Raw genomic sequence first — 14,635 nt, forward strand, 5'->3', positions numbered from 1 at the left:
CTGGAGCTAATGAAAACAAGATGTTCTCACCCCATCTGTGGCCCTAAAGAAGAAGTACACTCTTGTTAAGAAAACTGTTACTACTAACTGCCAATGCTTGTCACCACTTCAGCTCTTCAAGTTTCAGATTTAGTCCTCTAAGTTATTGAAATGATTGAGAGGAGCTGTTCTTTAGTTCAGTGGGAAGACTTCACTTCCACTAAAGTTAGATTGCCTCAGATTTGGCCTTTTGACTTTGCCTCAGATTTGGCCTTTTGACTTTGCCTCAGATTTGGCCTTTTGCCTTTAACTGTACAAACAGGACTTACTGGTTGAACAAATTAATGAATGCTAAATCAAGAGATAGACCAATTTTACCTTCCTGTATCTCAACCTGTAGAGTAAATTTCTTACCTTCTGCCTCTATTTTCTCATTTTTCTGCTTTATTTCATTCACTACTCATTGCTATTTTAAAGTACCTTACAAGTTCCAAGGTGGGTTTAGATCTAGGCTTTTGTGCTACTCTCTGTCAGGGTAGACAACCCTTTCATTTTTGGCTAATTTGTTTGTGTCATGTAGCCTAATGCACAATTCAAACTATCTGGTAGATTTAGCAGCATATAATTTCTTACCTGATGACCTCATCCCAATTAAAGTTCAACTCTCTACTCATTCTCGTAACCCACTAAATATTAATTCCTGGGAGGGCAACAGTTTCAGTTCATGCACTTGCATATATTAATTTTTCATGACAAATTTCACATTTCAGAGGTACAAACATTGCCTTATGCAGATTTTTTCCCTCATCCCTTTTGGAAAGAAAATATGTACACTAAATAGAAGGCAAGGCACTGGAGGTTGATCCTACTTCAGAGAAATCTGTTATGCTCTAGGCAAATGAGTTGTTCTTTTTTGGTAAGAGATAACTGATTTTTCCTTTAGTACCAAATAGTAAGTTTCAGTAAGATGATAATATACTGTTTTCAGTTTCTTCAACACAGTTTTACTTGAAACTTGTTTGAGTGATGGATACTTCCTGTTTTTATAAGGCATATGTTCAGAATTGTTGGTTATTTTGTTAATGTTGTTTCTTTGAAATTTAGGATGTTGCACCTTTAAGTAAGGGCATTCAAATAGGAAATTAGCCATTACTGTGTCTGGTGCCATATCAGCCAAATATAGAATTTAATGCTTGTTTGTTTGTGATAGGCAATTACAGTTATTTTTGGTATTTAAGACATTATAGCTGTAAACAGCAACCTTCCGAATAGACAGTGGTAATTAAAATCTTATTTAGTTGTATTATGTAGGTAACTGAAGAGTATATTTACTTTTGTTGCTTGCAAATACAGTGTTTTGAAAACTGTTTTTGTTGATCAGGTGTAATTTTATAAAAGGGTAAAAGAGGAATAACCTTTTTATTCACATAATTTATTATACATGAGATATTTCTATTTACAAATATTACAACAATCAACACAGCATTACAGCCATGGCAGAAAATAGTAAAGTTATCAGAATCTTATCAGATTAAATGTCAACGTTCACTGTTGTTTCAGCTAATTTTACAGGATTATGCTGTATCTCTCCGATTTATAATAATGGGAACCAACCTATCAAATTTGTCAAGAAATGACACCTGTAATGAAGTTCTTGAACTAGAATTATAATCTTAATTTCATTCCTTTTAGAACATATATTTTATAAACTACATATATCCAAAATATCTTTAGATTCCATAAAACCATTTGGAATACCTATACTGTAATCCATCTGCTAAATGATTATGACTAACTCGGTAACAAAAATGGTACAATGCTTCAAATCACAGAGTTCTAATCTTTTTATATATCATATAAATAATTACACACGGTACTGTAATAAAATATAATGAAATAATTTTATAAAATCTCATTGCTTCCTCATGAGTGATTGCAAGTAAATCCACCAAGTATCAGTATTTCATATAAATACTTTAGTATATTTTTTTCCAGAGCAAACATCCATTAACATTAGAAATACAATACTGGACAATAGTCCAGTATTGTATTACTTTTCATGTAGTCAAGATATAAAATTTGTATTACAAATAAAAACTTGTCTATAATCATTATACATTGGTTAATAACCGAGAAAACCAAAAATATTAACAAATACTCACAAGATGTAGTTTAATTCTTATAATCTTGTGTGATTGCCCTCCTTAAAAAGCTATGTATGTTTCTAGGACTAGACTGTTTGGTTACGTTATATAATAACTGTGTCTCACATAAAGAAATAGTCTTGATTTAGTTTTCCTAGAGGAAGAGTAAGAAGGGAGTTTTCTTTGGATGCACTCCTGAAATCTCTTAAGAGAGTACTGTAATTCTTTTTCTTTTACTTGTGAATGTAAAATTATCTTTTGTTTTCTTTCAAATTACAAGAATAAAAATGCAAAAGAAAGTTTTAAATACTGTAATATGAAAGAGAAACACATATAAAGAATGAGTTTGGCTATCCTACACTAAATTAGTGCAGTAATCTGCAAGGATAAAAGCAAAATATGTTATCAAAACAGCAAGACTACATGACAAACTAGTTGAACACATGCTTGAATTAACTAATTTCATGTTTTTACATCAGGTGCTCAAATTTGAAAATATTATGCAATTCATTTCCCCTACATTAATTACCTCTCTCTTTCTAAAACCACACAAAGTTCAGCACTCGTAAATGAAAAATTCTTTCTAAGTCTCTTGAGTCTGCAGTCTTTACTATTTAGTTTTCATTCTAGTTAATGCATTATACAAAAACTTTAGCTTACAAAAATAGTCCAGTATGGTTGCAAAGTCAGATTTCTGCATACAAAAATATTTTTCATATACAAAGGCTATGTGATTTTAACTGTTAATCTTTTTTACAAGTACATGCACAAAAATCACTCGTACCTCAAAGTGATAGCATCATAAGCCATTCACAAAAGCATGAATAAATTTTGATACTGCATGATTCCTTTTTCCTTTTGCTTTGTCAGAACTGACAATAACTTAAAATGCACTAATTATAAACCAATTTAAATTAAATCAGTTGAAATATGGTTGTGTGTGCAATATATGCAAAGACATAAGTTTTGCATGTTAACCAGTATTCAGTAACAGCCTCCCCCTCTGAAATTAAAATTGCAAAATTATGGCTTAAATTTCACCTTAAAAACTACAAGGCAAAATGTCCAGGCATCCATATCACATTTCATGCATCAAAATAGTAATATTAAAAAATAATGAGTACAGGTAACATTCATACAAGAACATACAGAGTACTCCATTTTATATCTGTGAATGTGATCAACAACATCCTAGAAAACTGGAAATTGAAAATATTTGCAGAATAACATATTATGTGAGAGCAATACGAAGATAATTTCTAGTTAAAGAAAATAAGTTTCCATTTCCAAGTTTTTGAAAAAAATGTTTTCTTGTACCTAAGTGGCTTTGTTCAGCATTAACTATGGAAAATTATTAGTGAATCATGTTTAGTACACTAACATACAAAATATACAATAATTAGTGCATCCTATGGTGTATCAAATGTGAAATAAGTTACACAGACTTAACAACAACTTAAAGCACTATTTGCAATTACAGCTTCAACAATAAAATTATTCCTTCAAAAACCTACCAGTATTTGAAACAAATTTTTGAAAATAAAATGATCATTCATATTTGTAGTACTCTAATTGAACTGAAAAATTAAAAAAGCCAATTTATGACAATTTTGTGGTGGGTAACTATCTTTTACTGTATATCTGTATTTAGTGAGCTAAAATAACTCCACATGTGTTTTGTAGATGCAGTGTCAGAATTTATGAAAATCTTTTCCAAATTAACGGGCATTTGCAGCCACTGAAACACCATTGATTGTTACTACTGAAGAAGGAACACCACCTACAGGAACTGTGGGGGGCTGTGGGGGTGGCATTCGAGGTCTTCTCATTATATGGGCAGGTGGACGTGCCGCTGATTCCATCATGCCATTTGTATATGTTGGTTGATGACCATTGGCATATGTGTGGCGCACAGAGGCTGTTGAATAATTGCCTGAAGACATGTCTGTATATTCTTCAACGTCATCTGGGATGTTCTCATAAATATTATTGCCTGAAGGACAGATTCATAATTAATGAAGGTAATGTAAGTACTTGCCAGCTCACACTCTTTTGGAAACATTGGCCAATTCACTGCAAATGAATGCTTTTTACAGTATTACTCAGATACAGTTTACAGTTAGATTCAAAAGAGTCTTAATGTTAATTATTTAATTACTCTAACATTCTCATATCACTAAAACTAAGGAAGAGATTTTACATTTACCTGTTGTTGGGTCACTAAGATCTGCATAGCTCATAGCACTGGAATTATGATGTTCTTCTCTAGGTTTCATGTGAGTTGGAGGGTCCTGAACCTTTCCCTTCTGCTGTCTCCTGCAATTTAATTAACAGTATTGTAGGTTTTTTCCTACAAGTCTTGTACTATAGTTCTAATTGTTATTTCATTTGCCTCTGCTTATTATATATCTTATCTTATACAGGTTATTCTTTGTTTCTTTTTCTGTGCTGGACTGCTTTACTTTTTTGAGAAGATTTACTATACAGACTCTCTAAGGAAAAATTGTAAACCTATACACAATACAGTATAAGAATTGAAATTAGTTCAAATTTACTATACAGACTCTCTAAGGAAAAATTGTAAACCTATACACAGTACAGTATAGGAATTGAAATTAGTGGTAACAGTAACTAAAGACCTCTCTGAAAATGGGAAAATTTTTCTCTTGATTTACTTGTCAAGTGAACTTAGGTTTAAAGTACATCTGACAATGAAGATGGAAAGTTGCAAAAGTGGGACTTAAGCCCCTAAAACTACATTTCAGGCACACTGTATCTGTTGACTTCCATTGGGTAAACATTTCAATACAGTTGCACCTTCTACTGACTAAAATTTTTACATAAATATACCAAAGATCCAGTAACAACAGCAGACTTGTTAGCCATGGAGTCCTTTTCAAATAGAATGATCTGGCACTCTGAAGACATTGCTGGCCCAAGCTGTGTGTGCCATCCACAGCATGTCCAAAGAAGTAATGAAAATTACCAGTCATATTTTGTTGAAGGTCCTAAGCCTATGCTGTATGAGTGCAGAAACCCTTACTACTGGAATTCCAAAGCTAAAACCTCCCTTCAGTTGATCTATACCCAGTTGCTATAGAAAGTTCTCATGAAACTTTTGCTCTTTTTCAGGATATATCATCTACCCTGATGATCTAGGGATCCAGAAATGCCAAGGCAGCTATACCTTTAACTTTAGTGTAGGCTATGACCAACTTAGGTATGGCCGCACATAAAGTGAATTCAGCTTAAAAGATTCTTGAACCCGAATGCGTGTTGCCCCAACAAAAATGTTGTGTCCCAAAAGCTTGCATCCTCATAGGAGGGTAATGCCATCAGTGCACCTCATGTGTTGCACTGTAGGCATTACTTAAGATTCTTTGCAGTGCCCCTTTGGACCCTAGCTGCAACCTCTTTCATTCATTTTGCTGTACCTCCGTTAGTATTATCTTTCTTTCATGCTTTCTACTGTTTCTTAACAATTGTTCATAGTGCACATGTGAGGTTTTCCTCGTTTTACACCTTTAAAACCTTTTTAATCTAAATTTCCCTTTCAGCGTTGAATGGCCTCACAAGTCCTAGCACTTGGCCTTTTGGCCTAAATTTTATATTCCATTCTATTCCAAAGTCTTACATAACTGGAGTGCCAGTAGGCAGCCTGAATATAAATGGAAATAATCAAACACCTCACAAGACCAACACCTGAATGGATTGTCATCTTGGAATTTGGGGTGAGTGGACATTTTAAAGTTTGAAAGAACAAGACTGAACCTTTTTTGTGTAATTTTCAGACCCATGAAATACAGTACTTTTTGGCCTGAATTTGCTGTTCCACAAAACCCACGTACTTTGGCAGTGACTGTAGATGAATAAAGCAAAGTATGCTGTGAGCCCTGGTTATTCAAGCCACAGGTTACATGACTAGATATTGGTTAGTTTATTTTCCTTTCTTGATTCTTCAAATTACAGTATTTGTACTCCTTTTTCTGTCACCTTTCGTACCTCTATTTCCTTTGTCTTTATGAGCTGTTATTACAATGAATCCTTTGCAGAATTATTACAATGGTTCCTTTGTAGAAAGGAACCCTGACAGCTTGGGATACAGAGACCAAAGCTTTGACTTTACACTTCCTGGTACGAATGTTTTCACTATAACACGGTACAAATGTTTTCACTACAACACTTCCTGGTACAAATATCGGGAATTCTTGAAATCCTCCAATATGTTTACATCCTCAGGGAGGAATTGAGGAGTTTTGCATCTATAATATATATCTCTAGTGTTTACTAATTACTTCCATTATGAAGGATTTCATAGATGACTTTCTTCTGTCTGTAATGTATGATTCTTACAACAAAATATCTCTTTCATCTGTCATACCATTTTCACATTCTAGGATGGTAGCCAGTGAAACCTGTGTTTTACCGATTTACACATTCTAGGAAGGTAGCCTGTGACACCTGTGTTTTGTCCTACCAAAGAACTCATCTTGGCAAAGATGAGATTCTGGTTCTTATTTCATATTACTTGCTGTATGGAATACCTTAGGTAAATTTATCTCAGCTGGTGATGGAGGTTATTGACCATGGATGCACTATTTTGCTTCATTTTCTAGGCTATCCTCACTAGCATGAAATAACAATTATATGTCTGAAAGAAGTGGAATGAAAAGGGGTAATAGAAATGAGTTTGCCGAATAATGCCTGGTTTGCCGCTCTGGGCAGACCAACCTTACGCAAATTCTGGACTCTTTCAGAAGTCTGAAGCAATATAAGAATTCTTAAAAAAATAGAAAATTTACATAATATTTGTCCACTCAATCAGCATTTTCCATTGAATCTCTTGCTGAAAGAGCAAGAGATTCAAGCTCAACTCTTGGAGAAAAGGATGGCTGTAGGCCTCAGCCTTGTAGTTTGCCACAGTTATCATCCTATTATAGTATATTGAAAACCTGTATCCTGGCTTTAATTACTTTCTCCAAGTCACCTGTGTAAGTCTTTTCTAAGGATACCCTATGGCTACCAACTACATTATAACATTTTGGGCTCTATGGTGAGTTTATTTCATATGTAATGTGATCTACAGGTGTTTCTAGATCCAAATTCTTACTTAGAGAAGCGTAACTTTGTGCCAAAAAAGACAAATGTGCTTAAAATCAGGGTTGGCATGGGTAGATACCCGGGGACCTACCTGCTAGGCCCCCGGGGCCGGGTGTTTTTTAAGTTTTTAGCCGTTTTCTGCTTCTGTAATCCATTATCATTGTTCTTTTGTGTAACTTTTAGTTTAATACATAATTTAAAGTAGAACAAATATATTTACAACCCCCTTTTTTAAATTATGGAAGATAGAATAGATTTCTAATCTAAAAAAAAAATTGGGTGGGTTTTTTACCTTTTTTTAGCTGTTTTCTGCTTCTATAATACATTATTATGGTACTATTGTGTAAATTTTAGTGTGATACAAAATGAAGAGTAGAACAGTATACCTAGAAACCCCTTTTTTTGACTTTGGAAGACACGATATAGTTCATTACAATTTACAGTACAGTAAGTCTTCTACTGCGAGATCAATTTCCGAGACCTGTTGTAAGTCAGATCTGTTCTTAAGTCAGATTTATGGTCAGACCAGGCATAAAAGGTACTTGAGATTTAGCCTAGGCCTACTAAGTAAACTGGAGTCTCAATTTTTTTACTTTTTGAAGTACTTATATAGGCCTTACAAGTTTCAACATGTATGCCAATCAGCCCATTTTCCTCAACTTCAGTATTTTATGTTGCAGCATGTTGTAATTGTGGTTATTGAATTCTTCAACCTGAGCTCACATGTCCCAGAATCTACAAGCTATCAATAACAATATATAACAAGTCAATGAAGTAAATGTTTCAATGGAAAAATAAAAACAGCCACAGTTCACTGTAATGAACTAAAAGAAAAAAAAAAGTCAGAGAGCTTAGAGAAGGAATGCATTTCAAGCTCAACAAGTTTTATCATGTACATTAGGCATTTGGCTTTGTGGTTTCTCTTCACTGTTACATCATCTTACATTTTGTATCTTGTTTTATGTAGGTAAAGTGGCATGACAGGCAAACAAACCTCAATTACTGTACAAATTGCAGACTAACTTTAGTACTTTACTGCTTTGTAATTGTATAGTAAAGTAGATTAAATAATTTTGTGGTAGTTTATTCTGTATGTCAGAATACTTACTGGACACTACAAGACAGCAACTATGCAACTTAAAACCACATCTCATACTTACATTGACCTATAGGCAAATGATAAATAAATTATTAGATAGATAAATGATAATGGGGAAAAAATTGTTTAATAAAAGTTGCTGTCATAAACTTGGGACTTCAGTTTCCCAAACTTTCCATAGTAGGCCTAAGCTAAAGAAATCTTAATTACCATATATACCTGGTCTTGGTCTGACTTAACCCTTAAAATACGGGGCTGCAATATTGGCACAGACTGGACTTAAAATCGGTCTCGGGAAAGGATCTTTTACTTAGTAGGAGACTTGCATGTCTGTTCAACTTATTTTTATATTTTTCTCTTAATTTTTCAAGGATTATAAGTAGACAGCTGAAATACAAATGAAACTGAGGTCATAGAAATATTACTAGATTTAAATAGTAAAGGTAAAGAATCAATAAGGAAATAGAAAATATATATGAAACTAGTAAATTGTAAAAAACCAGCATTTTCCCCATAAAACCCACATTTCCAATATTAAATGATCTAATAGCATTTCATACAAACCTCTGAAGGAAGATTTCTTGGTACACATTTCCAGCGGCTTGAAATTCAAATAAGTTAAAATGTGATCAAATTTTAATATATTTACAAGAATAAGTAAAGATTTCAACATTTTAAATCAAAGGAAAACTTGATGTCAGTAGTGTTGTCATTAAAAAAAGTCCTGTATATAAAAAATGTCACTGGTAGAGCAGGAAAACTTACTCTCTGAAGCCTATGGAATTTGCTAAATAATTAATGCTGTAATTTGAGTTATAATTACATAAATCTAAAACATTATTTATATCAGGAAATCTATGTTCTTGGGTTATGATTACTGATAAAACATTAGCCAAAAGTACCCTGTACAGACATATCTTGGAAACATTCAGTACTAGCCGTGAATCTCTTGACTGTGAAAGAAATTAGCTTGAAAAATATTTGTGATTAAAGTTTTTGGAGAGAAAAACCTCTAGAATCAACATAAAAGCTCTACCATAAAGAAGAATTTCCAGGGATAAAAAACTTTCCAGTTTTAGTTAGAAAACTTTACCACAGCAAAATGTAGGTTTGAGGTCCAGTATCAGTATGATACCTATTAGTTTAAAGCAGTGGAGAACAGCAAGAACCTGCAAGTCTTGCATCTTTAGGTATACAAGTTAATAAGCTATAAACTACAAGTAATTTTAAATTTATGTATTGTGAAGAATACCTTCAAAATCATCTCTCAAGACTGAATTATGCTAAGTATATAAGAACAATGTTGTATGAAAAACTGAAGTTTTACTGTATTTAAATTCAGTGTTCTATATCACACATTAAAAGGAGTTTTCATCTGATAGACTTGTACAAACTAATTCATATGAAAATCTTTCCCCATGAATAATAGAAACAAGACAGGTGAACTATGCATGTGACCAGAACTTTAATATATGCCCTCATTTTCAAAATTTTCCATCCTTATTGTGTTTTTACATATTGTTTATGACTGTTAAGTGAGAATGTTTACAGGAAGACAAAGATAAGTTGAAAATAAATTACCTATCTGAAATTTCATGCAAATATTCTGAAAAAATATTTTCATGCAAATATTCAGTACTATATTTCTCTGATGAAAATCCTTGAAAAACTCTCCAAACAATAAAAAAGAAAAATAAAAACTTACGTTCTAAGGAACAAGAACAGTAAAGCAACACAGATCACGCCAATGAGTCCAAAGGCTAAGCCAACATAGAGGCCAGTGTTTGAGGCTTCTTCAAAAGTTCCTTGTGGGTTACCGTGTGCACTGTTAGTAGTCCCATCCACTGTGTTATCCACAAGGATGCCAAAGTCACTCTCATCATCCACTGAAAAGGTAAACAAAGACAATTATTAGATGACAGTACCTCCTGGATATTACTGATGCTGCCTTACATTCTTGGTGTATCACTGGTGCACTTACATTTAAATTCTCTCACAATGATCATGAAAAACAAAGAGGAAACAATACAGCACTGACATACTCTATTCACACATTTTAATTATGGACCTGTAATGCTGAACTTACATGTACAACGAGGGTTTTCACCTGACCAAACACCTTCACCTGTACATGTACGAGTGAATGGGCCATCTAAACGGAATTTGGGTAAGCAATGGTACTCCACTACTGCTCCATACAATAATGTCTCATTAAGTCTTACGATTCTGCCATTTTCTATCTCAGCTGGCATCATGCAAGACACCCCTGTAATTATGAATGTCATTAGTTGGTTGATTAAACCTTCATTTCTTATATCAGACAAGCAATTCTGCATAGGTGTTAAAAAGCAGTATGTATAGTATATTAAGTAACATAATGTGGTGTTCTTAATTTTCAAATGAAGAGCATTTAAAAGCAATTTAAAAATTCTACTATTTGGTTCCTGTTCAGATTGACAGACACATGGTAATACAGTTTAAAAAATGACCGGTCATATAATAAAGCACAAAAATCATGTGACAAACTTACATTCACATCTTGGTTGTGATCCAGACCAAATTCCATTGGTTCGACACTCCCTTTTGGATTCTCCAATCAACTTGCGTCCCTCCTCACAAGAATATGTTGCAAAGGAGCCAACCTTCTTGTTACCCTCATCAACTTTCAATGGCTCGGCCAAGTTATCTGTTAACCCTGGGCACAACACCTCTGTAAAAAGATGAGTTCCATTATAAAGATGTACTCTCATCAATATGGCATACTCCCCCATGAGGACAGCACCACTGGTGCACTTCACAAGGTGCACTGTTTGCAGCATCCCTTTGGTTCCTAGCGGCACTCACATTTTAGCCTTTTAGTTTAAATTAATTCCTTCTTACTAACTATTATTTAGCGTAACAATAGGCTTTTCTCCGTATCACGTTGGCTTTTGTATTTGCTCAACTAGCATTTATTTTCTGGATCTCTTTATCCTGCTGTCTAATCACTCCAACTCCATCTTTTCACTCTCTTAAGTACTGAATACCTTGACTTGCCACAGTACTTGATTGATAACCTAAATTTCAAGAAAATACACTTGATATACAGTATATTAAAAATAATTTCAAAAATTGAGAGGGAGAGACAGGGAGTCTATAAAAGAAAACACTCCTCTAGCTTGTTTACCTCCCACTTGCTTGTAATGCAAATAGTATAAGTGCACAGTACGTATGTAACATAGTACAGGTAATGAGAAATATGTAGTTAAGGATAATAAAGTGCAGCACCATTTTGAGTTTCCCCTACAGAGGTGTTAGTTTTCTATAAATTTCATTGCGTAAGGTTCAGATTTTCTTTAAACGGATCCTATCGTATACAAACTGTTCATTAGTTTCTTCTCCCAATTACTCGAGTGATTTTACCTTGTAGGCATATATTATGTTGTAGCATCAATACATGTACTTAGGTTTTTAAAAGAAAATACAGTAACAAATCTATACCAAATTGTTTTCAGTCAGAAGTTTGGCTTCCTATATTAGTTTTTATTTTAAACCATTTTCTTATATTTGTTGCAGTTCTAAATATTAAAACTCCAGCAAACTGTGTGATCTTCGTGAAATCTTGATGTCTGAGGTCTGAGTCTTGGAAGTTAATTGTGTGTGAGTGTGTACATAACTTTCATGAAACAGCCATGTATGACAAACTCGCACTTCACTTTCATGGTGGATATGGGTTGATTTCAGATCTAGTGCAAAACCTAAATTCGACAGACATATGTACAGCAAAGCCAAAATCAATTTGTATCCCACTTGATAGTTCAGTGAATAAATCCCTTCTCACGTCTGTACTGAACCCAAAAGGCAAAGGTTCATATCTTGGCTGGGGCAGATACACTTATAATTCCCTTTGGGTGCAAGTTAACGTGAATTTGCTATCAAGGGGCATTTGTAACTTCCAGTATAATACTAAAAGGACCTCATTCAAACTGGATGGTATCTAATGGAGTATTTATTCAGAAAAAGTTACAAGCTTTCTTGGACAAACAGTCCACATTATCAAGTATCCAGATACTTGATAATGTGGGCTGTTTGTCCAAGAAAGCTTGTAACTTTTTCTGAATAAATACTCCATTAGATAAAATCCAGTTTGAATGAGGTCATTTTAGTAATTCTACTAATGCACAGAACAATTGTGTATGTGATAAATATATATATATATATAATATATATATATATATATATATATATATATATATATATATATATATATATATATATATATATATATATATATATATATATATATATATATATATATATATATATATAGGATTTTGACAAAGGAAAAATCTATTTCTGGGGAGGGGCCCGTGTCACCCGGTGAAATAATCCATTCAGCACTTATTTCTAGGTAATTCCGTTGCTAGATACCAGAGAAAAGCTAAATGTAAAGCTGGGGTTACTACCCCAGAGCGAGCTCAAGAAATGGAGTCGTATATGGTAAAGGGTGAGATTGTCACAATCATGGGACCCTGCCCTATAAAGATTCCCAATGTCAAAAGTCCCAACGAGAGAGGTGCCGATACAAGCCCATGCACTACTCGCGGACTGTACACAAGGCAACACTAGTCACATTCCATGTTAGCACCCACCCCACTAGAATGATGTTTACCATGGGAGGGAGAGAATGAAAAACAGGGGTGGGTCACCGGGTGACACGGGCCCCTCCCCAGAAATAGATTTTTCTTTTGTCAAAATCCTTTTTCTGGATCGGGGTCCCGTGTCAGCCGGTGAAATAATAACAGGGAAATAAACATCATTCTTATGCTATTAAAGACTTAAATAGAGACGTTGAAAACTAGGAGAATTCTACCCTGAACATCAGTAAGGTCCTCTAAATTCATGTAATGAAAATAATGTAAGTGGTCACCGTCTAAGATCATGAGCTTTAGAATTGAACCTGAATAGGCTTGTATTAAGAAAATACTTTCTGCTAATAGCTAATAGCAGACACAATGAGATTATATATATATATATATATATATATATATATATATATATATATATATATATATATATATATATATATATATATATATATATATATATATATATTATTTATATATTGTATGTATGTGTGTGGATAATATTTTGATGAAATGCATAATGAAGTCTCCCTTCATGAAATAATTTATGAACTTACCCTCCTGGAATAAACTGTAAACAAAAATTATCCCATGCACTAAACTGTAAGTGAGTCTTTCTCAAACTTGAGTAGTATCAACTAGGCTGGGTTAGTTGGACTCATAGAACCGGGTATTAAAAGCAGAGCTTACCAATACATTTTGGCGTTTCACCAGCCCAGGTGCCATTTTCTTGACAGAAGCGTCTAATGCGGCCTTCAATCTTCCAATTATCCACGCATTCATAGGCCACTTGTGCGCCGAAACTTGTCTCATTGCTCAAAAGTCGGTATGTTCCTGGTGAAATGCTCTCAGGCAGACCACAGTCCACATCTGTTGAATAAATACAGGTTCAATTCAACATACAAATATTTGTATTGTCTTATTCGCTGGAAAACAATACTTTCTACAACAGAGATACTTCCCAGCATCATATATCACCTAATTTCCTTGTATTAAAAATAAAACCTTATTAACATTACAACAAAATGCATGTTTTTTTTTTTAAGTCTTAAGGATAAGCAAAAAGTCAGCACAAATTAAAAAGGCAATGAATGAAATATATTTGAAAATAACTACATGAAGATGAAGTGCTATTTATTGTCCATAAATGTAATCTTATTATCCATAAATATAAAGGTGCAAGTAACTTACATTTGCATGATGGAGGTTCATTATTCCAGGACCCATTAGGCTGACACTGTCTCATAGCTTTTCCTTCGACAACATAACCTCTTTCACATCTGTAAGTTATTACACTTCCAACCCTGAAAAAAGAGGATATAGTCAACTCCACGTATTTCATGTAATAACTTATTTGTCATAAAATCTGTAGATTAGTTACTTTATAAATTTCGTTGCTCCTCAAAAAATGTTGAAAAATGTATCAGCTGTGGGAAAATGAGAACACAACTAGAATATCTAGATGTTTTCTGTGTCAAGGAAAAAAATGTATGCATTAGAAAATCTTAAGGAAAGAAAACTTGTCAAAAGTAAGCAATGCCTAACTCTGGTTGGAAATGGGATACAATATATAAAAAAAAAGGTATTACTATCTTGAACTGCAGTGCGTCGGTCTCGACGAAAACATCGACTGAATGTATTACTTCAATAATCCAAGGTGAGATTAAATTATTCTCATTCTTAACTGA

General features: G+C 33.7%; 1 protein-coding gene across 1 annotated transcript in view; it reads right to left on the reverse strand.

The window, feature by feature from the left end:
- Positions 1-1,395: 1,395 nt before the first annotated feature.
- Positions 1,396-14,635, reverse strand: part of fw (furrowed) — a 158,853-nt gene continuing 145,613 nt past the window's right edge. The window contains exons 18-24 of the mRNA XM_067098672.1: positions 14,139-14,251; positions 13,638-13,817; positions 10,853-11,032; positions 10,409-10,588; positions 10,028-10,208; positions 4,330-4,439; positions 1,396-4,116 (exon numbers count right to left, since the gene is read on the reverse strand). Of these exons, the coding sequence (XP_066954773.1) occupies positions 3,842-4,116; positions 4,330-4,439; positions 10,028-10,208; positions 10,409-10,588; positions 10,853-11,032; positions 13,638-13,817; positions 14,139-14,251 (1,219 nt within the window). The 3' untranslated portion in view covers positions 1,396-3,841. The remainder of the gene's footprint in view (positions 4,117-4,329; positions 4,440-10,027; positions 10,209-10,408; positions 10,589-10,852; positions 11,033-13,637; positions 13,818-14,138; positions 14,252-14,635) is intronic.

The sequence above is a fragment of the Macrobrachium rosenbergii genome, chromosome 4, assembly GCF_040412425.1.
Source record: "Macrobrachium rosenbergii isolate ZJJX-2024 chromosome 4, ASM4041242v1, whole genome shotgun sequence".
NCBI lineage: Eukaryota > Metazoa > Arthropoda > Malacostraca > Decapoda > Palaemonidae > Macrobrachium > Macrobrachium rosenbergii.